At 38.8% G+C, this 27,405-nt stretch overlaps 1 protein-coding gene across 1 annotated transcript in view; it reads right to left on the bottom strand.

The window, feature by feature from the left end:
• Nucleotides 1–27,405, bottom strand: part of ACAP2 (ArfGAP with coiled-coil, ankyrin repeat and PH domains 2) — a 69,618-nt gene that overhangs the window by 41,106 nt on the left and 1,107 nt on the right. Inside the window, exons 2-5 of the mRNA XM_009282339.2 lie at nt 8,364–8,421; nt 5,576–5,695; nt 4,045–4,098; nt 288–346 (exon numbers count right to left, since the gene is read on the bottom strand). Coding sequence (XP_009280614.2) covers nt 288–346; nt 4,045–4,098; nt 5,576–5,695; nt 8,364–8,421 — 291 coding nt within the window. The remainder of the gene's footprint in view (nt 1–287; nt 347–4,044; nt 4,099–5,575; nt 5,696–8,363; nt 8,422–27,405) is intronic.

Below are 27,405 nucleotides of genomic sequence, written 5' to 3'. Positions count from 1 at the left end.
AATGCATCTCATGCTTACTGGGGAAAAGCTTTGGTAAGCACTTTTTTCCCTAAGCTTAGACAATGATAACATGTAATTAAGATCAGTAATTCATACTATTTCAACATTTCTGCAGCTGGATCTAAAGCCTCACTGATTCGGGGTGATTTTGACAAGCTTTAATATGCACTTCTCAATTTATGGCTAGTGATTTTTCAGGAAAGATGTTTCACCAACCCACTCAAATCAGATGTTTTAAAATTCTATTTTACCTACAATTTTCCCATTACAAGTGCAGATTAACTTACTCTTTAACGAAAGTCTGAAGCTGTGCTTTAATTGATCTTTGGGTTTGGTCAAACAGGATCTGAAAGAAAAGCATTATTATGTAGGTCAAAAACTTAGGAGTACTCATAACTTTTCATTTTAGACATTCACACGGTTATTCTGCAGAATTAGATGAGAATTATGATTAAACCAATGTGTCTAATATCAAAATTTAAACCCCTTCAAAGTAGTTTTGAAATAAATAAATAAATAAGGAATAAAATAAGGAAAATAACACAAACCCAACACCTTTTGCTGGTCTTTTCTTAAAGACAAGCGTTACTGGCACCTTATTCTCTCATCCTGACAATGTAAGACATGCCCACTTTCATAGAATATGTTTTTTATGATTATTAAATAGTCAGGAATATTACTGTACAAACAGCCTTGAAGAAACAACTTTGAATGTTAAGTAACAACTTTTTTTGATTCTTATAGACTTTCACAATTTAACCAACAACTAAAAGAGAAATGAAACCATAGAAAGAACATGCCTTTAACTTCTGGCAAAAAAACACAGACTGAAATTAATGCTGAAAATACAACATATGTAATTAGTACCATCTCCTTTACATAATATGTTTGTAAAAAAAAAAATACCCACTGTTGAACTGCTAAGAAGAATGGCTGCTTCTTTTTCTAAGATTAAGTGTTCTAAGCCATGCTTCTCAAATTTCTGATGATTTAGGGAGGCTGGGAGGAGGGGGAGGGGCAGAATATAATCTACTCATTCAAATTGTAAAGCTTGAAAAATTTGTTAAGTTAAGTTTCCAAGGCCAAAGCATACCTCAATGTTAGACAACTTGTATTTTCTCTTATGACCCCAGAAATTCTAATTGAGGAATGAAAACACACATTCCTTCAGCTTCACATCTGCCCTCTGAGTTTCAGGACAGAATGCAACAGGTCAATAGCTATGAGACAAATCCTTTTGCCACTTATCATTGTGCAGACCACAAATGATGCCTTAATTTCCAACTCCTCTACACCTCCCATTTTGCCTTATGGAATTATACAAGGCACGATCACAAAAGATAAAGAGGTGAAAGAATATAAGAAAGTAGTAGTTGGCCCAACTGAACAGAATCTCTTCCAAAAGGTAAAGATCTTTAAGTGTTAAGTAATTTTATTGAAAGAACAAGTCAAGAACTCAAAGTTTCAGGTCAAACAATGTTTTTTTTAAACGTTCTCAGTCTTAGTTTCCCTATTCACAAAATTCGGGAATGAAAAGCCATGCAATGCCAAGTGCTGACAGCAAAACCCTTATCAGCTTGTTCTAGAAACACTGAAGGAAGGAAAACATGACTGAGTTTAAGTCACCCATTAACAGTGGTACTATATCCTCCATCCAGTCTCCATTTTTGGAGGTTTTCAAGACCAAATGGGATAAAACCCTAAGCAAGCTGCTCCAACCTCAGAGCTGACCCTGATTTAGGCAGGCAGTTGAAACAGACATCTCCTGAGGCCCCCTCCAACCTGAATTGTCCTATATCTAACAGTAACACATGGAAGATCCTGTTTGTATTCCCACTTTGAGAAACCAGAAAAACAGACAACTAGAATAGATAAAGAACTTCGACAAGCTGGAAGTCATGCTGGGACTACTCCCACTGCTGACATTTAAGCTTGCCAGTGCCTGAGGAGTGCACCAATCAAGATCAATACAGAAAGGGTATAACCAGATGGGAACTCAACTGATTAGTGGACTCCCAGAAATATGAGCCCTTGCAATTCTGCTTACAGTAACGAAGAGGAAAAAAGTGCTAGGCAGAAAAATACATACACATTTTTTCCCCTAAAAGAACAGAAAAAAGTGCCCAGACCATGATCTGACTAGATTTACAGCCTTTCCAACACATTACCTTTCATACACTCCAAACCATGTCTAAGAAAGCTGCTATTTGCCATAAGCTGTCAAAGCTACTCCCCCACTGCTGAATCAGTGAAGATGCTGCATTAGCCTGGTTCCTAGCCTTATTTGTAGCAAAGCCTCATATGAGAAAGCTGACAGTCATCCAGATCTCAGTGGGACCATGTCCTATCCCTTCCCTCCTTCTGCTGGAGGATGCCTGCCTCTCCTCTTTCTTCCTCTAGCTTCTTCTCACTCACGATGGCTCTCGGGCCAGCTTGGTCAACAACAGAGCTGACACTCTGAGCTAGTAAGTCCTGCTGAACTAAGCAGATTCACAAAAAGCCACGCGGGACCACAACGTCTCTAGCAAAGCTCTGTATCAGAACCCCATAACATGCCTCACTTCTTATGTTTGTGCCTTTTGGTAAAGGCCACTATGCTTGAGCGCAGCAAGGAAGTGGAGGGGAAAAAAAAAGCAGGACAGAAGTCAGGGTGGTCCCACTTAGATCTGCAAAGAAATCTTTTAATATGGCTGGTTCTTTGCTTTCTGCCTTCAAACTGCCCTAAAGGGAGAGCTGTGCTCTGCCAAATTTTACCAAAGCACTGCAAGCCACAATCATGTAGAACAATAACGGCAGCAAAAATATAGGACCTAGGTCAGATGTCTCAAAAAGAGCGTACCATGTAGCAAAGACATGGTTAAGAGGGTAACCAGCAGCAAGAAGTGTGATGAAGAGTGTAAAACAGGGACAGCCAACTAGATTCACCTGCTCAATCTAATCTGCAGAAATCACTGACATGAAAGTAACACTTTCTCCCACTACTGCTGCTTTGAACCTTTGCACTAGCTTCTCTCTACCATCAAAGTATCACTGTCCGCTTACTCCCCTCTTTACAGTTTTCATTATGTTAGGTGTAGATATGTACATCTCATATAATGGAAAGGAAATCCAACTCAATAGTATTAACCTGCTTCCCTTTGTTTTCCTTTCCTTCTAAAAGCATGCATTTTCAAAAAAATGCTTAATAAGACAGTTTTAGGAAGCTAAGTTAATGCTAACAAACTTAATTTCAGCTGAAGCTGTTCGAACTGCGTTCTCTGTATCTCATTACATTTTAAACTCCTAGTGGTACAAAAAAAAAAAAATTAAGTGCCCTGCGTATTTTCAGCACTTTCGAGACACTGCATTTGCTTTCCAGCAATTTGCTGGAAAATGAAAGAAAAGCAGTAGGGGCCAAGGGAAGAGGAAGAAAATAGAAGAACACACACATCCTTTTGGCATTCAGGATACAAGACTAAACTCTTTAGAGGAGAAAAAAAATACATCAGTTTTCAATCCAGGCAAAACTGAGCTTTCTGATGAAGTCTGACATGCTAAAAATCACTATTAGCATTTTCTCCCTTTCTCTACGCTTGTCTAAATCTGTCATACTTCCAAAAAGAAAACTACTCACAAATTAGAGGTGCTTCATTTTGTGCATTATAAAGGATGGGGAAAAAAGTAGAAGTTATGGAAAAGGTAATCATTATTTCAGTCCAGCAAAGAAATACGCTCACAGTTTGTCACTGCTGCCTATCAGTTTGATTAAAAAAGATTAAAAAATCCAGTATTTACTCTGTCTTACAGCACTGGGTTTTAGCAAAGCTTACAAATTCCAAACAAAAAATAAAGGGAGATAAAAACCTGCAGAAAAGGGGATATTTATAAATACTTCATAAACAAAATCTAAATAAAATATTTACAAGTATAAAATGAGAGGTATTTTATACCACTTAAACCATGACTTTGCAAATACTATCAACAAGAGAAGCTTTAGCATTATTCTGTTATCAAATATAACTGGAGGTAAGCTATGAGTGTCATGGTTCAGCTAGAAATACTTACATTGTGATAATTGATCATTTCCTGTAAGGTGTCCGAGAACTTTGTCAAGCTGGTCTGTAAAGAGAAAAACAAAGTGGTTTAAGTTAAGCCCTAGCAAATACACAGTACAAAAACAAAGTTTCAGAGGTTTACAGCTTTTCAGTGAAGAACTTGGGAACTGATTTTCCTTAGCATGATTACTAAACTAAAACCATTATGATAGAAGGAGAACATGGGGGTAATATCAAGTAAATCTATTTAAGCTACAAACAACAAAAATGTTACTGCTACCTACCTATACATAAAGGACCAAAATGAAGCAAAGCAGGAAAAATTCAAATTAAGTTGACTGAACTATGGGAAGTTCACATAATTTAAACACATTAATTCACAATATTTAATATTACACTACTTAAAACACATTAATTCACAATATTTAATATTAATATTAACTACTATTAACTATTAATATGACTACTTAATAGTCATTAATGTTTAATATTCTAAGTCCAAAAACCTCATTAACATCGTGTAATCATCAGTACACACACATTTACTGTAGGAACTACTGCCTCACAGCTGATATGCTTAGCAACATCGACATCAATCTGTAGCATGAATGTCTCAAACACAGTTAGAAAACAACGATCCCTAATATATTTAGATAACTGCTTATTGCTTACACAACAAGTGTAACAAAAGCCAACTTGGAATCAAATAATGTAAGTTTTACTAGTTTGCCACCGCACTACATTTCTAGCAAGTAAATTTCCAGACAACAACAGTTTCAGTTGCACACAGACTATGCTGAAGTTCACAGGCATTATCTATTTCAACTAGCGTGTGAGGATGCATACATGCAACTGCTGTTCTATTACATGACACACATGAAGTGTAGATGATATACACAGAGATGTGCACATAATTATACCTGCGCTGTTCTATTACATGACACACATGAAGTGTAGATATACACAGAGATGTGCACATAATATACCTGCATATTACACAATTTCATACCTCATTTCAAAGTAACAGACAGGAAATATTAGGTGTTCCAAATTAGCCTGACAAGACATCAGTCAGAGCCCACCATCAAAGCGGGCTCTGTACATTCAAAAATTTAAATTTCTATGTATTAGGGAGTGCCAGTTCCAGGACCCAAGAGATCAACTCAGGGAATTAGTTGCAGAGAACTGGCTCTTAGGATCTCATTATTAGATCCCCTTTATTTAGCAAAGTAAACAGGGCAGCTGTTCACAGCTTCAACCTGACTTTCTCCACTCCTCCCAAGATGACTATTCCTAACCTAATACATATTTTCTGGAATTTGGAAAACCTTGCCATTGCAGGTTAAAGCTGAAGCTAAACAGCACAGACACTTGCAGTGCACCACAGTCAAAAAAAGCTCACTCTTACGACATCTCAAAGAAAAAGGAGCAAAAAGGCAAATAATAGTATAAACTTCAACTACTTCTCTTGCCAACTGTTATATTTTACCCCTTTTAAGTTATGCTTTTCTTCTTCCATTTTCACCTCTTAAAGAACTTACTTCAACCAATGCATCTTTACAGGAATATTGTGCAAGGTCTCGAATTCCATTCATGAACTGCTTGTTGGCTGTACAGAATGCCTTCCCAGTATCAATCATTGCAATACAAAGCTTCACCAGCTAAAGAGGAAAAAATGACAAAGTGGAAGTTTTTTGTTTTGTTTTTTACAACACCATATAAATATGAAACACACTGAACTTAGTTAAGTCTAAGAAACAAAGATTTCAAAAGTTAAACTCTAAATTTAGAGCCCCACATTCTGTGAAAAGCTTTCTATTGTATAGTGACAGCTATAAAAATACTACTCTAGGTCAACTGATACGCCATTGAGAAGGTTACTACTCTTCATAATTTTTTTTTATTATTTTTTATTTGTTTTATTGTTAACCGAGATTTTGCACATATTTCAAGAGAGGGCTATATGAGGGCAAAAAGTGCAGCAACTAAAACATAACTGGTTAGATCCCAAGCAAATTAGAAGTGTTTTGTGGTTTCCGAGCAAAAAAATCCCAAAAGAAACCCACACCAGTTGTTTCATCTTGAGACACTGAGAATACAGGCACAGGAGAGCAAAAGGCTACCTGCACAAGACACAACTGAAGAGAGATGGTTACATCTCAGAAGGCGAAATCAATCATGTTTTCACTCGTACAACAGACTAGTCTTTTTCTGATGGGTTTCCATCCCTACCACTCACTGCTTAGGTCAGCACCTTAGCTATCATGGTACTGCAGAGTCTGATATGAAGGTCATCAGTATCTTGGGATGGATGTTTTCCCACTTTTTGAACCATTTATGCACTGGGCCATTAATGAAAGAAAGAATGATTAGTGCAATCAGTAAGATGCTCTCTTGAGAGAAGGCGTATTATAATTGAGTTCCTCCACGCTAAACCAAACCGAGAATAAAATCAGAAGATTGAACCTTCGTCTCTGAAGGATTTTTCAAGGATGTTAGACAAATTTTCATGAAGAACAACATAGAAGTACTTGATCCTATGTTGGGGCAAGGAAACCACCCAAGTGACCTTCCTGCCTTATTTACCCAGTAATTTTTATGTTGACTCAGATCCTCTCAGGAAAAGAAGAAATCCGAGCATCATCTCCCTCATTCTGATGAATGGCCAAGTTGCTTGAACAGTGGACAGAAAAATCACTACCAACACGATCCTTTTTTTCCTTCGCTTTTGCTTATGGTTCACAATCCTGAACACAGTGTCCTTTACTCCAGAGGGGAAAAAAATGCCGATAATGTAGCCCAAAAGTCACAATTGTGGGAAAATAAAACTAAGTTTAGTATGGATAACTGAGCAGAAAAAGTTACGAACCAAGTCTAAACAAATCATTACCCTCAGGCCATAGTTACTTCAGCTCACACAAGAAGCTTGGCTTTTAACTTAAGCATTATACTAAATCACTTACACTTCACATTGCAATTAAACTACTTAAATACTTACCTTGTGTACTTGCTTTCTTGTCAGGGGAGCAAACAGGTTTGGGTGTTTTTGTTTTAAAGAGAACTAGGATACTGTCTCGGGGCAAAGAGTAATACTACAATTATAGCTTCTACGTGATAGAATGATATGTTTGGCACTGGCCTCCTGCCAGAGGCTGGGGGCAAGGCATTATTCATGCCCCTTAAGGAATTTGAGAATTCTTTTCCCCAAAAATGACCCTGTTAGACTGGTGGAAAACACAAACTTCCAAGAAAGATTTTTCAGATCCTTTAAATACTTTAAATAGTTTAATTTACCAAACCAGATTCATCACCCCTACAGTAAAAATGTGTCTTACACCCATCAGTTTCACCAAAATTCACACCAAATCAAAACGTGTCTTAAATTTATTTTGAAAGAGCAAATGGTTACATTATTAACTACAAAAGCTAGAAATATTATTACAAGAAGTAACAAAAAGTCTTCAGACTTAACACTACACTTGACACTGACTTTGTCTCTATCTTTCTGCAGCCAACTTGCAGCTGCAGGAACAAAAGTTCATATTCAAAAAGTAGCTAAGGAGGTTAACAAATGACATCTGCCTACCACATTAAAACACAGGCAACAAATAATTTTAAACATTTAGCATAAAATGCTAAGGAAAGGAGACTCTTTACAGATGTAGAACAAAAATAAGCCACCCTCCAAATACTACTGGTTAGGAAACCAATAAATGGATTGTAAGGCCCTGAAAAGATGCTACATATAACCTTTTATATACGTGCACAAAGCACAACAAAAAGCAGGATGAATTTTACAGTAGTTAAGTCCTCCAGACAAAAGTGAAGGATGTATCTCTCTCTCTCTCCTGCTGTGACTGTGCTGCAGACTACCAAAGACAGAAAGCATTGACTTCAAATCTCTAGAACAAAGAGTATCCAGATGTCCTCACAGTCTGCAGTTGTCATAAAAAATAAACTCTCGATGCGGGGATGGCCAACCCCTGGCTTTTAATTCACATGAAAGCTGAATTAGTTTGCATGCGGCTCCCACTGTGGGGCTGAGTCACATGAGTGCGAGGGGGCAGGGGGCCATACGGGCAGGAGGGTATTGCACAATCCAAACCCTCAGCTGGGGGAGAAAACGAGTCCACACTGGCTGTTGCTGCCCTTACTCAAGCTTGGGTCTCTGGGGCCCAGCTGTGCACTCGACCCAGATCCGCTCCCTCTGCTAGAGCAGAACCCTTGGTCGGCGGCCACTGCCGCTTCCCAGCTATGAACTTTAAAACAAAACCTAAATGCATCTTTTCACATTTTTCAGAGCAGACATTGTTGAATTAAAAAGCTTACCTTGTCAAGTTTCAGTTCCAGTTCTGTCACATCTCCTTCTACTTCTTCTAAAGCTGCCCTGCATGGTTAAAAAAACGTTTTCCTGTAAAACTTTACACAAAAATACTCTGGGACTGGGGGAAGGGACATGTTAATTTAACCCATTTACTGCCACCACAGTTTCACTTAAATTTCAACTATAAAACAGCATAGATTTTAGAGAACCACAAGAATTGCAGAAAATTTGACAGTAAAAAGAAGAAAGACTACATCACTGATAAAACATATAGTTTAGTAATAAAGATTTGAAATGAAATTTTATTAATCTTAATGTTTGTCACATTGAAATACGTTTCCTCTATTATTGTATAGCCAATAGTCTGTAAGTTTGAAGGTAATAACAAAGGAAAGAAACTAAAAGTCCAAGTGAAATTTCTCAAGTAATTATTCTGGTGACCCTCCTGGCTCAAACCTGCAAACTTACAGCTATTTAATGAATGACCTTGCAATGAGATTATGAAAAATATAGCATTTGCCGTGAGTCAACTGACTTAGCAGTAAGTTCAATGGCACATTTGTTTATGTCATTTGCCTCTAGTCTAGATTGGTTGCAACTTTCAGGCCAGTCAAATTTTACTCGCCAGTAAAAGTTGCTTTCATGAAGCATTTCTAAAGCATAACTTTTTTTGCTTGAGAGCTGGTGTTGCCTTTGATACCTCCTTCCTTGCTTATTGCTACCTGAAAAAATAGGAGACTGAGAAAGGATGACACTTTGTTCAGTGAGTTCATGAATGTTGTTGTTTCATCAGGCTATTGCCCTGAGAGCTAGAATGTACTAATTTCTGGCAACAAATGCTACACTACAAAAAAATCTGTTCAACGAGGCTGGGATTTCACATTACACAGAGGTCGGTAGGAACAGCTGTATTCCCATCCCTTGCTCCCATCACAGGGCGCCTCATTCTTTCAGTCATTTCAGCATAACTGTTCACGGAGCCACACTGTTCACCAGTAGTAGTCCGTCTTGGGGAAAAAAAAAAGTAATAGGAAGTTTTCTGTAATGCTTTTTGGAAAATTGGATCAGATACATTTCACATTTCACTCCTACAAAAAACCTCTTCCTGGAAAAAATGAGACAGGCAGGGAAGTACAATTTGGAGCAGGAATTTCTTAAGCCAGCTTTAACACTGAGGGGAGAGTACACAGAACCACAGCTTTACTGTCTCTTCCTAATTCCGTTCTAGTTCACATGAGTTCAAGCCAAGAACAAAAAATTTAAAAAAGACTGGACCAGGCCCCAAACTCAGGAAAAGCAGTTTTTACAAGAATAGTTCTGAAAGACACTGCCAGTTGCCTGCAGTTCTCAAACATTGAGCATGACATTCCCAGCTTTTTGCAGATTTCACTAACACATAGCTGCATTCCGATTTTTGTATCTAAAGGCATTCCCACAGTTACATCCTAGGTTTTATATCTAACCACATTCCTGCGCAGTTACATTTTGGCTTCTGCCTCTTCTTTAGCTTCAGACCATGAAGGATTTCAGGCAACATCAATTTCTCTTTTACTTTATTTTCTTCCATAAATGATTAAATTTCATTTAAGTCTCTAGAGTTAAATCTTGTTTCAGAGAGCATTACAGAGGGGGGGAGGGAAAGAACAAAGTAAGGAAAAGTATCTCAATATTTAGACTGCAATTTTGTATTTGTTTGTTTATAATCACAGTGCAACCAATTCTTATTTGTTTCTTTGGCATTAACATAAAAGCACGATTAAGTAGCTTGTTTACAGAATTGCAGCAAGATCTGATAAGAATTATTTTTTTTTTAGTGTCTTTAACTAGCAAAGAGTTCTAGCTCCACAGGACTTAATGAGCTAAAAAGTCTAAGATTCAAGATGAAGAAGAGAGATAAAGGCAGTTAGAGCAGGCAGAATGAAGACAACACATCTGCTCAGTAATTAAAGCTCTATTCCAAGGGGAAAACTTTAAGACAGAATAAGCCCAACTGAAAGAGAAGTAACAACAGAACATCAAAAGACTGAAAAGATGAGGGGCAGGTCAAGAAAGAAAGATAGAGCAAAGCAGAAAGAGGTATCATAGGAGAAGGGAGACATACAGCCCCTCCACCACCTGATGGTGTTGGGTTGACGGTTGGACTTGATGATCTTAGAGGTCTTTTCCAACCTTAATGATTCTATGATTCTTTGCAGATCATCTTTGAATGACCACAGGCCCCTGAAGCACCAGGCTGGTTCTCCAGGCTATTTCCCACCACTGCCACATGATGGAGGGAAGGCCCATCTGGGCCGGACAGCTGGATATGGATCAAACAGCTGTTAGGTTCCAGTCAAACCCTGTTTAAACTCCTTGTTTCTTTGCATAGAACTGGCTACTTTCACTGTTTCCATCATATAAAAACTAGCAGAGGAGTTATTCTCGTGCAAACATATTCACGGTATTAGACCAACACTGCATTACAAGCTTAAGAAGAATGGAGAGGATGCTCTCAGACAATCAGAATGCAGATACATATATCTAATAATATATTAACACCATCTAGTCACAAAAATTGTTTTCGTACTGGGTTAGGGAACACATTAAGAACAGCTGATCTGAGCTGTGCTACGTTAACGCTATCCTTGTTTTTCTTAATTTAATACTTTTTGAAGCCACAAAATACAAAGGTGCATTTCTCTCTAAAACATCTGTGTCAGGAACTACTTAAAGTTCACAGAAAATTGTCATAATTCCAAGTAAATCTCATGTCCACAGCCAAGACCCAATTTCCAACTATAAACACAGGAAGTGGTCATAAAACAGCTGAGGACCAAGTGCCAGACCTGACATGTACCAAAAATGTTGCTCCTTAGTGAAGTGGGAGCTGGGAGCAGGGTTTGCATCAGGGTAATCTTAGCCAGAAGGCTCCAGCATTAGGAATAAGGATCAAATCTGTCTCAGTATATAAATCAAAGTCAAACATCTGTGGCGTCCTGAGATGTTCAAACACTGCATGGCAATGCACAAAACCAGAACAGCTGCTTAAGGGTGGAGGACAGCTTTTATAAATGAGCAGTCTCCCATACTCTCCATGCTCCGTAACAAGGACTTTCAGGAATGTGCTTCTCTCCTCTGCCGTTCCTCCTCTCCTCCCCTTCCCCAAAACACAGTTCAGTTTGCTAGATACAGCTTCCTCTACAGCCATAGCTGCAATGCAGGAGGAATATAGGAGATGAGAAGGAAACTCCCAAAACACAGTTCAGTTTGCTAGATACAGCTTCCTCTACAGCCATAGCTGCAATGCAGGAGGAATATAGGAGATGATGGAAGGAAACTCAAGACTTGACTTAGCTGCCTTTTTAAATGAGGATAATGTCACCCGTTACCTAGCCCAGCATACAATGAAGGAAAGCTGAACTCTCTGGTGTCCATCACGGCACTCCCCTTAAGTGACCAGCGAAAGACTTGCTTCCAGGTTAAGGTACTACGGAACTCCAAAAATCCCAGAAACCAAACAGAAAGATGACAGCTAAACTCTCCTCTAGAAAGAGAATCGGTCACTCTTCGGCCACGAGCTGCAGACATGTGCTAAGGAAGTAACTTAGCCTGAACTAAACCACTGCACGCTGCCAACCATAATGCCAAGCACACTGTGGCCACAGACAAGGGTCTGCTTGGCCTGTTTACTCTTACAGTGTAAAAAGTGGCAGTGGTCAACACTTTTAAAGTCAGCTATTCTTCAAACGATATCTAACTGCCATCGAAGCCACATCCTGCCTTTAGTCTTTCACTCATTCATCATGTTCTAGCTTGCATTTTTAGACTGCGTTCCTGAAAGTGAGGAGGCTGGAATCAGTAGTCATTATAAATTAGATGCTGACAAACAACAAATTGGAGAAGTCAAAGCTGCTATGGATAATTAACAATTAATTATCGTTAATTCTAGAATTAACATGTCCCACTATAAAAAAAAATTCAAAAGAATAAAAGCCCATTAATAAAATATTTTTCCACAGTTTGGTGGGTTTTGTTAAATTTTAATTGAGGAAAGCTTAAAGCCTAAATCTTAGATTCACCTCTTGAATATACTTTCAGAAGAATAGGAACAAGTACACAAAATCAACTGCTATTCAGACTGGGACTTCTCAATACATTCATGTATTTGGACTCACAAAATGGGAATAACAGATTCTCACCATCACAATTTCAATAATATTACTGCTAAAGTCTTGTCTTCAAATCTTGGAAAGACACAGCTCTCCCACTTGCACATATTCTGTGCAGAATAGCCCCTTAATGCGCAACTTTGACTCCACTGCAGATAACATGTCCTTTCAACTAACATCCACTACAGTTCAACAGTATAAAGTTGACGTGCAAGACTAGCCACAAATTATCAACAGCTAAATCGAAGTATTTGAGTACACATATTCAAGTATGACTACATTCACATTTTCTTTCATTTACTGCAGTATAATTTCATGAGACTGGCTGTATATCAGAAGACTAAATAAAGAAGCATTACCACGCTCCACTGCCAGTGGAGAACAATTCAGCCATTCAGCCTCGGAGGGACAGAGAACATGGAACGTGAACCAACAAGCACACGGTACTGTGATTAACTCTACTTTGTCCTCTTCAGTTGCATTTCATTTTAAACTTTAAGAACATCAGGAAAACTGAAAAGCAGTTACAAAGATATGTACTGCTCACTAATTGCTGGATAAAGCTGGTTCGTAACTGCCTAAAGTAAAAGGAAATGATCATTCTAACTCTCATGTTAAATACAAACCCAATACAGACACTAGTAGACATTAGCTGCAAGCTATCTGTGCATCCCACAGCAGTATCACAGCTCTAGATGTGTGTAAAAATCAAACCATATCAAAATTACCAAGCACTCACACTATAGCTTTATGTGATACCAGACCTAGGTTTCAACCTGTGCTGCCCAGATTCAGATGAAAAGGCCAGCAAGACAGTGACTTCTAATGCTTTTGATCCCAATTATCAGACTGAAACAAAATCAGCAGTGGAGTTGCTCATGGACCACTCCTGACAGTGATTGTATTCAGCATCCTCAGTGACAGAGGGAAATAGGAGTAAATCAGTCACTAAGTTTCTTATAATGGTAAGAGAGACTTCAAAGCAAGATAACTTCAAAACACCTTAAAGACAACTTGCAAAAAATGTAGTACTGAATGTGAAAAACTGGAAATAGGATGAGATACAGAAGTGCAAGATAAGAATACGTACCTGATGATTTACAGGAGTGTCTCCTCTATGCCAGAGCCTATCAGGTGACAGGCAGCAAAAAGGCCAGTAGACATTAATCAGAGGATGGACTATAAGCTCTAAGTATGATGTAAAGGCAAATTAAAATGCAGGTATACCAGACAAGATACTATACTTGCTCACCTAATTGGTCTGCTCTCTCTCCACACACACAGCAGTTGCACCCTGGTATCGCATTTCAGACGCTAAGCAACTACTTACAGATTTGTTTAGTAACAGCTACAGACTAGCTGCTGGGGGTAAAATCAGGCCAGGGGAACACACATAACACCATGACTAATGCCACTGTACAAAGAAATACAATGTTGACAGCAAAGTCCTCCAAATAGAAATCTGTTGTGAATGTCACAGAAAAGACAAAATAGCAATACCATACCAAACAAGTAAACAGTCAGTTCTACTGGAGACACGTTTCAAGCCTCCGTACCCCATCTGTCCTCTCTGCTAAAAAATCCAAGAATCACCACAGATTTCACCTACAAGAGGCTGTAACATAACACAGCTATGGCAAAAACACTAAAAAGGGAATAATTTGATGATGCTGTTCCACCCAAACCAAGTTGTAACTACTTAATAACCAATACTCCTGATCCTCTCCACTTTGAATGAGAATGGAGGATGGAAGTAACACAACCTTTCTGGGAAACCTGTTCCCATGCTAAACCCTCAGTGCAAGTCATTTGCATTGCTGCATCTTTCAATCATCATCTCTTTCTACTGTGCACCTAAAAACAAAACCCCGCAACTATACCTATTACCTGAACTGGGTAACTGAAGACAGCAATTAGACCCTCTGTGAGCCTTCTTAGCCTGAAGAAAGCCACAGCCCTCTTCCTCTCCTTGAACTCCACGTACTCCATTCCAGTTGCCTTTAGCTGCACATCCTTCATTTTGGTAATATCTTTCTTTTGCTGGCAGAGCCCCAAATTGGTCATAACACTCCAGACTTAACCTCATGACAGCTAAATACAGGGTAATCATCTCTTCCCTCAACTTGCCAGCTATGGTCTTGCTAATGCAGCCCAATACACTGCCAGTTTTCACTGCTGCACAGGGACACTGCTGACCAATGGTCCATTTGCTGTTCACCAGGACACAAAGGTCCCTGTCTGCCAGCACAGCTGCATGAGGTTGTTCCTTTTCAGATGAAGTCTTCACATTTGTCGTGGTTAAACTTCAGGAGCATTCTACCAGTGCTTTCCTCCACCTTGCTGAGGTCCTTCCGAATGGCAGACCTACCCTCCAGCATATCAACTGCTCCCTCCAATCACTGTGTAGTTAATTTGATTTGCTTCATCTATAGTTAGATATAAAAAGGTATCTAGAGGCATCTTAACCCACATGCTAACAAGGACTACATTTGGTACACGTATAATGGCATCAGACAACCACAGATTAAGAGAGAAACATGACATATTGAGGGACAAAGAAGTCATACACTGAACAATAAGGCCTAATAACCTTGGATAACAGCACGGATACACATAAGAGTTTTATAGCTTATGAGATGTGTCATAACCATTAATACGGTCTGAAGAAAGAACGCTGTTGCAACCTGTCACAGAGCGCATTGAAGTCCTGGTTTGGCACCGCAGAGATTTTTCCCTGCTGGCACAGAGCCCCTCCAGGCTGAGGAACAGATGATGAATGCTCCCTGACATGCCAAGATAAAACTTCCTCAGTTATGCTAGTACTCCTTACATTATTAATTCTTCAGTCATCGCCACAAAACATTTTATCAATAGCTTGAAAAAGCTTCACAACGTGAACAGTAGGACTTTGAATCAGAAATGTAACATTCTTTTCACCCCCATCCCGAAATCCTAGAAATTTTCTATGAGCTTGGTGGATTGAAATATGGAAATGCATTTCCTGAACTGAAGATTATCATGCTGATGATAAAACCCCAAGTTTTCTCAGGTCTATAGCAAGCACTATCCACATTTCAAATTTCGCCAGAGAAAAGAAACAAGAATCAAGTCCTCAATATTAGAAGAGCCATTCTTCTATTCCTCTCAAGTCAGATTTCTCCTCTTATAAAATAATCAAATGAAATAAGACAAAGGTATTTACTGAATTCACTTGATCATTAAAGCAAAAGTCTGCTTGTAGGTACCAGTTTTTAAGGTCTTCTTCACCTACAAATTTTAGTTCCTCCTCAGTAATTCATATGGTCTTTGATATAACAAAGAAACAGAATAAATCCCTTTAAGATGCATGCTTCACTTGATTTGTTCTTTACTGCGAGACTACACAGGGCTCAAAAGATAACATTATAAACAAATCAGTCTTCAAAAAGGAACAAGTTCTATTGCACTTAATATACACAGCTGAGAGTCAAACTGATTACCACTAAACTTGCAGCAGCATTTAATGTATCATACACAGTCTGCAAGGACATCTGTGCTACCTGCTGGCCCTAAATTCTCAAGCTTTTTCTCTCGTTACTCTTCTGCAGTAGATTGCCAGAAATGCCCAACAGTGTTCTTCTCCCAATAGTTTTGCGTAATATTTTTCCCCTAAGCTTTTTTACCCCAGGAGAGCCTGATAGTAAGCCTAAGTAGGAAATTAGCAACCCTTTTCTTCCACAAAGATTCTGATAAGCAGGATTTTCTTCATCTTTCAACTTAAATGTTTTGTTCATTATGGGACAATTGTTAACAAGATGGGGACACAATGGTGACCATGAAAGCTTCACAGACAAGAAAGTTGATTACATTGCTAAACAAACTCAGGTAAGAATGCAACACATCACAATACCTGTCCTGCACAACTTTGACTACTGATTCCAACATCTCAAGAATGAGTCAAAAGCTTTTTAGGAGGCCTTACTATCAGATAAGGAAGTAGGACTATAGTATCAAGATGTTGCAACAAAAAAAAGGGCAGCAGAAATAAGCTCAAGAAACTGATGGTGCTGTGCAGAAACTTCTTGTTGCTGAAAACTTGCAAACATCACAGGGCTGCTTTAATCTTTTACATCTCAGCAACTACCCAGGAGCTTGAACACAGAAGCAGCAGAAGGAATGAAGGATTTCAACATTTGAAAACTCAAATATGTAGTAAGGTCAGGAAGTGGAATCATAAATGTAACCATCAAGCAACTAACTGCAAAGGATACAAGATAGGACATCCCTCCATCTAAACACTTTGCCCTAACTATTAGCCTCAAGACCTGGAGTTCCTAGTCAGATGCTAAGGAGTCATGTCAACTTTTCATTTAAAAGCTGTAACAACAATCTGAGGAAGAATGAGGAAATTAATCCCTGATTTGGAAAGATACCCCTTATGTACCTCAAATGCAGCCAATATAAAAGACAGGGTAGCAGTGCCTGAAAAACAGAGAGTAAATATCACTAGATTCCCCCAGTATAGGATTCTCAGTATCAATACGTTCAGAACTGATACACCAAGACTTAACCACCTGTACAGAAAACCTCCTACAGGCAACTGGAGATCAGAGTACTCTAATTAATCAAAGAGCATTCCTTACAGATATCATACAATCTTAATAGGAGTCTCGTGTTTGCTTGATTTCAGAAAAATAAGGCAATACCTGTCCCTTTCTTTTTGTAATTTCCTTAGTTGCTAACTTAGACCTACTACAGTTAGAAAAGCACTGTTGTGTCCAAACCACCATAAGATGGCAAAGCCTTTATAACAAAAGCTCACCATGTTCCAGAAGAGCTAAGGACCATTAGGTCTCTACAATTCCAGTTATACCAGGTGGATCTTCTTTACGGAAGCCAAGGGAAAGTTTCAGATTTGCTATGAAGACTGAGTCCTCAGCAAGTATTAACCCTTCTTGTCCATTTCAGAAACTGAGTATTTTGGTAATACACTTTCACAAAATCAGAACACTCTATTGGACAGTCAGAGGGGAGGTTGCAGCTTTGTTGCAATAGACAAATTCTGAACTTGAATTTTTTATTTAGCTATTAGGTGTATACACATACATGTATCTCACACTCAGTTACCATGAGTGTATTTTACATGTAAATTAATAGTTTCATTGTGTAGTTTTATTGTTCCCTCATATTGCAAAGAAACAGTCTTCGTTTGCCCTTTATGCCTTTGCAGCCAGTCAAATGAATCCAATCTCAAGATAACAGTGTACATAAGCATTAGGAGTAGGAGAATACAGAAATGCAGTGTATTGGTGTTTTCCTCAAATTAACTGTTTTCACATTTGGAAAAGCCAGTCTCCTTTCCTCTTCATCCCTCTCAAATGATAATGGGTGAACAATTAAAAAATAAACATTTGGAATATTATAACATAAAAACTACCAAATGCATATGGTACACCCACAGCCCTGGAAAAGGTTTAAATGTTCTTTGGGTACAATTAGTATCTTTTCTCCCTAGTATCTGACTTTCAGTCAATGGGAGATTTTAAAGACCCTGGGCTTTCATTCATCTATTGATGTTAATTGCAGGTAAGCTATTTCTCAACCAAACAGAAGCTTACATATCCATTATTAATTACATACTAAAGGTTTTTCATCTCAAATCAACTGCAAATATTTTCAAACAACATCTTACAAGATCAATACTTACAATATAGTGGATATTTTGCAATAGTAGGCACATTTAACACTTCATCTTGTCATTTTTCATCATTCACTTTGGGATAAATCAAGTAGGACAGAATAAACAGGCAGATACATTCTTCAGAATCAGACACTTGACAAAATCAAGCACTCCAGGAAGTTAAATGAGTACTTTAAAAAAAAAAAAAAAATCATTCTCCACAAACTGGAGATTTCTTCTGGAGAATAATCCTGCAGAGATGGTGTGCACATGTGCGTATACTTTTCTAACAGACCAATTTAGCAACACACAAATTCAGCCAGAAGTTGCATCCTCAATGAAACATCAGAGATTCCTCAGTCATCTTAAACAGTTTTTATCCTCAATAACAACCCTGACCGGCAAAGCCAATACATGTGTTTATTCTTGTAGCGTGCCTTATCTGATCAAATACTGATATCTATGCATAGATACCCGAGTTAGTCATCTAAATCACCTTTGGAAGCGATAAAGTAGAAACATGCTATTTCCAGGGTGCAGTTCACCTTATTCTGACACATATGGCTAAAACAAATCAAGAGCCACTTGGGATACAACTATTACTTTTCATTAAGATTTGAAGGAGCCTAAGCCAAGATCTGCCTTAAGAAGAGAGATGGCTACACAGTAGATGAGATGAACTCTACTTTTCCTGTTTAAGGAAGTTAAGAAAGAAGGGGCCTATTTCATTAATTACTGAACTCTCTATACAGACAGGAACTCCAACCAACTTACATGAATGCTGCAAGTCTAGGAAAGACAAGATAGAACCTACATTTCCACTTGAGCAGTGAGTCTCCTTAATACCTTTTGCAAGTCCCAGTTAAGATCTCATGGCCCAACACCGCTCCACCTACATTATTTTTCTTCTTCACCCACCCAGCTCTCACTTAGGTCATCTTAAACCTGAAGTACATTAGCAACAGCATGTTACATAAAACCAATGATACTGTAATAACACCACATGTTCTTTACATTAAAGTTCACCAGAAGAATCCAGTCAAATGCAGAGTCTGACTACTTTCACAAAGTACTCTAAACAAACCAAAACACCCACACACAAGCTGCACCTTTCTATCTTAACAATAAGCAACATTCAGTCTCCCATTACTGCCCACTGACGAGCAGCCGTAGCAGCAAGGGAATCACCGGAGAGCTGGAGTCTAGGAAGGCACCGAAGAGTGGGACAGGTCTCCTGGCACTGGCTCACACCAGCCACCACCACTGTGCAAAGCAGTTGAAGGAGCCCTGAACCCAGCTCGGATCGCTGCAGCAGTGAAGAATGGGACAGAAGAGGCTCAGTGCCTCCCTGGGTAGAGACCACGGAGCAGAAAACCAAACCCCATCTCCCAGCTCAAATTCCAAACCTCTGTTTTGTCAGGCAGAAGGGATAACATTCATGGCCAGAAGTCAGACTCTGAATACAACATGCCTTTCCTTTGTACCAAAGGAGCGAATTCCATTTAAATTTCAATCCACAAAATGTCATTCTAAACATCAGTACGCAAAAACCTGTTACATGATCTACAGGATTACAGAAGTTATACATCTTTTAAAAATAATTACAAGATGACTAATAATTGAAGACTAGGATATTTAAAATGCACAGAAATGTTGAGTGTGTTTGATATCCATGTGTTCCTACTTAAATTAACATCTGGCACCCAGAAAGATGGAAATCTGGAATTCTCTTGTACAGAACTTGTTTTTTTAAATTTTGTCAGGCAGAATACATTTCACTACATATGGCTTCTCCAATGTCTCTTTGTATTATATCCAGCTTAAAATACAAAAATACATTTTGGAAGTTTAGAAACTTTAAAATCACATTGTGCAAACTGATCACTAGCTCTGCTTTATGTTTTTTCATAAAAAATTGTCAGCAGAGGTCTTCCTTTAATGACTGTTACTGAAGGCATATCATTAATTCATGAAAAGAAAAAAGGTAGTTTGTGCATGTGCACTGACTACTGTTAGACTCTCTCTCATGCAAAACCACAATACAACTATTTAAATCCCCATTACTATTGACATATGAACTCTAAAAATTATTCAAGCACATCGTGCCTGAAATTCTAAGACTCCGCAATATGCAAACAGAAAACTTACAACAGCAAACAGAAAGCCTGATTCACAGAAAGATTCATGCCACACAAGCAAGTTTGCCAGCCATCTGACAGGCATTTTCTCTGTTCAAAACCTCCTCTCATTCATAAAACACTCGAAGGACCTATTTTGCAGCAAATTATTTTCTCAGTCTATCCTCATGTCTTAACAGTTTGAAAATGTATACAGGACATCATCCCATAAATTAGATTTCTCTTCCATGCAGGCATAAATTATGCCCAGTGCATCAAAAGAAAACAACTGATTTACCCTAGGTCTGAGGCCTGGCTACTTTTAATATTCACAAAGTAAATGTTAACCGTAAAGTAATTATTCTTCTGCATATGCAAGGACTCCTCTTGAAGAGATCATCAGGAAGGCAAAACAATGTTTTAGTCTACTTTACTGGACTGTTTAGAATTGTTTAGTTTATGATCATAATGATAATACCTACTCTTTCTCATGTTCTTGATCTAATCTTTTAGTTGTATGAAAGAATGGCAACAAAACCAGGATTTATATTGTCACAAAGAAGTATGGAAAACTCCTGTATATATTAAAATAATGTTACAGTCCACATGCTAATCGACATTTCCTCATATTGGTCTTCCATTGCAGACAGATACTTTAGCTGTTATTTTTGTTACAAATCTGTCACTATCAAAAAGCAAACCACCTAAATTATTACCTAAACTCACAGGGATATTGGAATCTCAAACAAACAGCACAGTATCTGCTCAAAAAGGTCACAAATGCATTTACACAGTTTAAACTTCTACACGTTTTTAAACTGAATTCTGCATGTACAAGTGAGAGGCAAAAAAAAAGTACATTAGTCAGAATTATTCTTCTATTTCCTGCCCACGTAAACATAAGGCACTGTAAGACATAACATTAAGTAACTGCATGGCGGGGTTTAGTGGTTTGGGGTTTTTTTTTTTTGCACTCCCTCATGACACTTCTGCATTTGCATCTCCTTGAGATACTAAACTAATTGATTTAACCAGAAAGGCCTGCATCAAGACCCAGGCAAAGGCTTCTTGGCTCTGTAAACCAGAATTTCAGTAGGAATGTTTCTGTAGCCAATGAAAATTAGATATTTTCCTTTCCTTTTTCTCCCAAAGCAGGTTATCAGGATGGAGTTTGCTTTGGGGACTTTTTAGAATTATTTACTATAGTAAAACTTTACCAATAACTTAAGTCATATTGTTCACTGCACGAAGTAAGAACGGGAAAAATGCTGACTCTAAATAACACAGTTCTGAGTACAAGGTTGTCAAGAAGCTAAGCCTGAAAAAAAGATCACAGGACACTGCTAACATAGCTAAATCAGCACATTTGCTATTCGGTGGCCAATGATTTCACAGATGCATACAGGAAAAAACAAAGCTACCCAAAGCCCACCTAGCCCAAGATAGATAGATTTCTATTTTATAGTTGCCACCTTCCTAATGAATATTCTATTTACTAACCCTAATTTCCAGAGATTTTAACATTGATATTCCTCCCCCCCCAAATATAAAACTATCATCTCCGTAACTTTAGTTCTTAATGTAATTACATGAGATGTGCTCAGCCAACACAAATGAGACACTCCAGGCTAAAGAACCAAACCTCTTCAAATCCATATGTAAAACTTGAATGACTGTGAGAGCTTGTATAATTACAGTTACATTGCACACACACACACGCGCGCAAAAATAAGCTGTCCTTCTAATTCTGCAAGTACTCATTAAAGATCAGTTGCACAGGCTTAATTAATATCCGTTCTTCAGCAACTGATCCTGCTGCTGTGCTACAGCAACATTATGATAGCTAGCAGATTTTTACTACTTCCACTGTAAGCTCCCTTCTCAGGGTGTGGGGTTTCTTTAAACATTCCCAGATAAAAACTTAAAAAGACCAAAACCAAGGAAATTAACATTTTAAGTTCTTATTAGCAATTTGAGATATAGTTAAGATTTTTTGGTTTGCTGTTACTTAACATAAATTATAATCAAACAACAAAGAAACAGAATCAGAATCACCATTAAAAAGCCCTAACCTTTGTAATACAAAATTATCACAGCCTACTTTTTTTTTTTCTTTTAATTAAAACAATTTAGGTGCACTAACCAAATCAAGACAACCTGATTTCAGGACACATTTCTCTAATCTCCATTAGGAAGGACTGTAACAACTTACTATTAAATTTGAAAAGGCTTTAAAAGATTTCAGTGTGAGAGATTTTCATGAAATGTATTTGAGAGGGATCTTCGATGAAACTTCTTTACTCTAGTACGACTGCCCTAGAAGAAAATGCTCTAACGTTGGGTCCTGTCTTCCAATACATCCCCCTTTCTTTAGGTCAATTATTTTCTTAACGTACATTTGAAAGATGCAGTCACAGATTTAAAAATAAATAAATCATTGACTAGAGTCTGAGTAGAACAGCACATTCACTGTCATCTCCACAAAAGCGAAGAATTAGAAATCTAGAAGCACTCTGTTTAACTAACTCCTTCAGACTCCTAGCAGTATGGGCAGAGATGTTGTACACGTGTAACTCACCAGCATCCCACTAAGATTGTCCTCCACGTCACTACATTTCAGCTATGAAAAGTGCTGTTCTACAATCACATACTGGAAATTATAACAACCACATAAGTATGAAAAGTGGTAAACACAAACATACAAGCAAATGTTTGGCAGCTTTCTCTTTCAACTTACTGTATCTTTCTTTTTCTGTTCTTCTGCAATACTTTCCACCCTGCCTTGCCAAGTAAGTTAAAAACTTGCTTTTCAGTCCCAAACACCAAGGGCAGAAAACCCAGACCAAACGTTTCTTTCGAAATTAGTCCTAAACCAGCTAGGTAAGTCTGAGCAAAACAAACAGATTTTGTATGCAGACAGAGTTCTTGGTCACATACCTCTTAACACCTTAAATGTGGCTGAGTTTAGCCACATGAGCAGCCTCAGTGATTTCAACAGTACCATAACCACACACAGATTACCTGCGCTATAAACCCATGCTGAATAAGAGGGGTTTACTTGCTACTCGCAGTACTGTAACGCAGCAGCTTAGGAAGCAGGCTGCACTGCAGCACCATACCCACTGGAAGCCAACACAGAAGGGACAAGTTTATTACTGTTCTGATTTCTGTCTTCTTCAGAAAGTAATAAGCAGACCAAAGTATATAGGTTAGGCACATACGATAATTCCTCTGACTACTGAACCAGACCTATTCCAAATCGGTTAAATAACTCACTTTCTTATATTACTCATATTTTAAAGTGACAAAACACTTCCTGTTACCTGGGAAACAGATGCTTAGTGACTAAACTTTGGTTACACAGTGCTAAAGAAGAGGAAAAAAAAAATTCGTAAGTCTAGAAAGCCATAAAGTGGCACGAGTGACCTACTCAGCCTGCATCCCCCCCATAAGCATGAGGCGCATCTCAGCTGGCCCCATTTAGACAGACCAGAACCAAAGCCACAGAAGACAAAAACCAACACGCATACCAGGGAACTTCAGTGACAAGCCAGTCTTACTTACACTGCAGGCCTGCATACACAAAGCAATGCTTTAGTTCAATCTAAATGGAAGACTCCTCAGACAAGTCCCTTTAAAGGGCATACGCTATAACCAGCGGTTCTACCCAGAAACTACCCCTGAGATTTACCAAGAATGGTAATTGGCAACAGTTTCATTTATATTCTTTCATCTACCTTGTTCATCCATCATCTGTTCTGCAGCTGGGGTCTCAGGAAGTGAATACAAAATTAAATACAAAAAAATTTTAAACTTCAGCAACAGTGACAGATAAGGACAAAGAAATTATCTCAGCAATACACAGCTTTTTACTGATGCATTTTTAAAGATTGGAACAGACTGAAGGTTTTTCTAGAGAGTTCTTACAATTGCACACATCGCAAGCAACAGAATTTTGCTTTTTCTATTACTTGTTCTTTATCAAGATTGTTAACTGTTACTTACAGCAGACAGATTTCCACATCACTTAAACTTGCTTCTCCTTTCTAAAAATTTAGGTTCAGAGTGATTCATGTGGCTGCTACACTGCATACATCAACTCATTAAGAGAAAACGTTATTTAGTTACAAGAAGAAAAAATGAAAATGAAACATCAGCGTAAAAGCTTGTTACATTAAACTCTGAAACTGAAATTCTCATTGTTTAAAGATAAGGAGAAAGTATTATTTCACAATACTATTTGCATATTAAAAAAAACCACTTCAGGAATTCCTGATTATATACACAGAACTTGCCAGCACAGCTCAGTTCTTACTACTCAAGGAGTGTTCCAAGGCCCCTCCCTAAGCAAGTTCTTTATTTGATGGGAAGTCATCGACACGCTGTAGGAGAACTGCAAATGCATTTCCTTGCTAGATTTTTGGTCTGTCCATACATTAAGAGAGGAAGTCATGAAGAAAAGGCATGCGATCTCAGTGAGATGATTTTCAAAGTAGGTTAAAAAAAAAAAAACACACCACAACTGCAAATTTGCAAAAGCATGCTGAATTCATAACCTTTTCCATTACCCTTTTCAAAATCAGTTTCTAAACCTCAAGTTTCCAACCCCAAACTGATCTGGTATGTCATAAGTTTACAAGCCTAGTGATACAGTAGGCCATCACTGCTTCATGATTCAAAGATTTGTTTATGTACTGGGGGAAAAAAAAGGCATGCCTTACTATGAAATAACCCACCATACTTCTGACGTGAATCTTTACAGCCATTATTATCTATCACATATCAGCAACTCAACAGCGACAACCCATGCTCCCTTCATATGCATTTTAAGCAAGCAAACAAGCCTTTATTTCTTTGATTCGGGTAACTATGATATTCCCAATTACATCTCAAAGCCAAAAGTGATCAACATGAACTTCATGAGAAACAGAGAAGCAAGAAAGCCATGTGTCTGAAGCTGTATGTAGTAGCACGTTTTAAAAAATTTAAATAGCTCACTGTGAAAACAGGGATTTCGTGACTCAGGAACTCTGATTCACCCACGTCCTCCCAGTTCTCTCCACGACTGTAAGAAAGTAAACTATGACATTTCTGTACACTAGATGCCTCCCAACAGGTTTATTTAACTGCTCCAACAGGTATACTGATGGGAAGGACGGAGACTACACCCACCTGCTCAGCAAGGTCAGGAGAAAGCTGCAGCTCTGCTTTGCTGTAAGATAAGGAACACAGCACAGGAAGGTGCTTTATGTCCACACTACTCCCTGCAAGAACGCTAGGACTTTGTAATGACCTTGCTCTACATTACTGTCTCTACCATCCCTTAATAAAACCACTGCAGTAAACTTCATTTAGAAGGCTTCTAGTATTTGGTTTAGGTAATTCATAAGAACGACTAAAGTTATAACAGCAAATACTAATGATTAATGATGAAAGATACAATTTTTTTTCAGAAATACTACAGGATTTTTGCTTCATGATTTTAACCACTTCCTATCAATTAAAGGTTGTAAGGATTTTTTGGTGGCATCAGATGATTACACCATAAGGTTTTCTGCAATTTCTTCAAAGGTAGTAGTATCAGAGACTGTCAGAAAGACCACAATGTACTAGAAGACCTTGACAAAGGGTTTTCCAGTTTCTCTCTTTGAAGGAGAGGAATCAAGAGGGGCAAAAGGAGAATGATACAAAGTGAGTTCAAATGAACTGGTATGTCTTAACTTGAAGAGACAGCAGCACACTTCTGCTCACAAATTTTAGTCACAATTTCTTGCTTTCTCAAGTGTATTCTATACTTCAGCAGGTATCGGTCATAAAAAAAAAAAACCCACCACACAACAACATTATATTTAATGGTATAGTTCTACGGTTAAATTAAACCAATCTAAGACTGCATTGTCACCAAATGGGATGGACCCACATTAAACCTAGTTGTGCCAGAAAGTACATATACTAGCAAGCATGTCCAACTGGGGGCAAAGTTTTGTGGAACAGCTAAGCCAATGTAAAAGCTCCCTGCTACCTCAGGGGAGGTCTCACTCCCCACTGCCTTCCTCTAGCCTTGCTTCTGGCAGTGAAGTTTCCTCTTCCTCCTCCCCATAAGCTTTAGTAGGTTTCACACCCCTTGCGATGCTGACTCAACTCACTAACCTGGCAGAAAACCATCCAGTCTCTTCTGCCAGGGCAGCTAGCTCATTGAAGGATCCAACAGTACAAGTCACGGTCACCAGAAAAACCCGTGGCAGAAGCAGCCAGGGTCAAGCTGGCAGCAGAGACAGGAGCAAGGGAGGGAAGAACAAGAACTCCAACTTCTGCCAGGGGTAAGCCATTCAAACCTTCTTCTCCAGCTTCCGCCACATCCCAGAACCACACGATTGCTAAAGCTGACACAAAGAGGAGGCTCAAACACACAGTCAGAGACCAGAGCAGGACTATTTCCCTCAACAGCCAGAGGTCACCCAGCCTCTGCCCACCACAGAGCCACAGGCGCTCCAAGCATGGGCTCAGCACAGGACAGGAGGGGCACAGCAGTGACACATCACATCAAGTCACGGAGCTGTTTGCCTCTCCATCAGCTAGCAGGGTGATACCAGGCACGGAAAGTGGGCCTGTGTGGACAGGCCAGCCACGCATCCAACAGAGAGGCAGAATTATGTTGAGTAGACACAATGGTGCAAAATATATATATAGAATGGATAAAAGCACAGGGAAAGGTGAAGGGGAAAGTTGCCCAACACAAGCAGAAGTAAGCCTACAGCAATGACAAACAAGTGGTCACTCGAGTGGGGAAAAACAAAAAAGTACATGCCTTGGTCTGACAACGGGAAGTAAGATTATACTGAGCTTGTTTAGTACTGGCACCCCAATAGCGGGCAGACTGAGTATGGACGCATGCAGCAGACGCAGGCAGGAGACACTGGGAGCTGAAGTATAAGCACAACTCTGAAAAATCGGAGATGGACCACCGGGGAGTTCACGCTCTTGAGCCTGGGCAGGCATTGCTTTGGCTGCTGAGCATTTCCTGCACCAGCTGCCTGCCCCCCTTCACGCCCCCCACCCGCCTAAAGGCAGGTGACCCCAGCAGCGTTCACTGCGGACGGTGCTGCCTCCACATGAACCCCAG

This window comes from Aptenodytes forsteri, unplaced genomic scaffold, assembly GCF_000699145.1.
Source record: "Aptenodytes forsteri isolate BGI_AS27 unplaced genomic scaffold, ASM69914v1 Scaffold404, whole genome shotgun sequence".
NCBI lineage: Eukaryota > Metazoa > Chordata > Aves > Sphenisciformes > Spheniscidae > Aptenodytes > Aptenodytes forsteri.
Note: the sequence above shows the minus strand (reverse complement) of the source record. Positions and strands in the feature narration are given on the sequence as shown.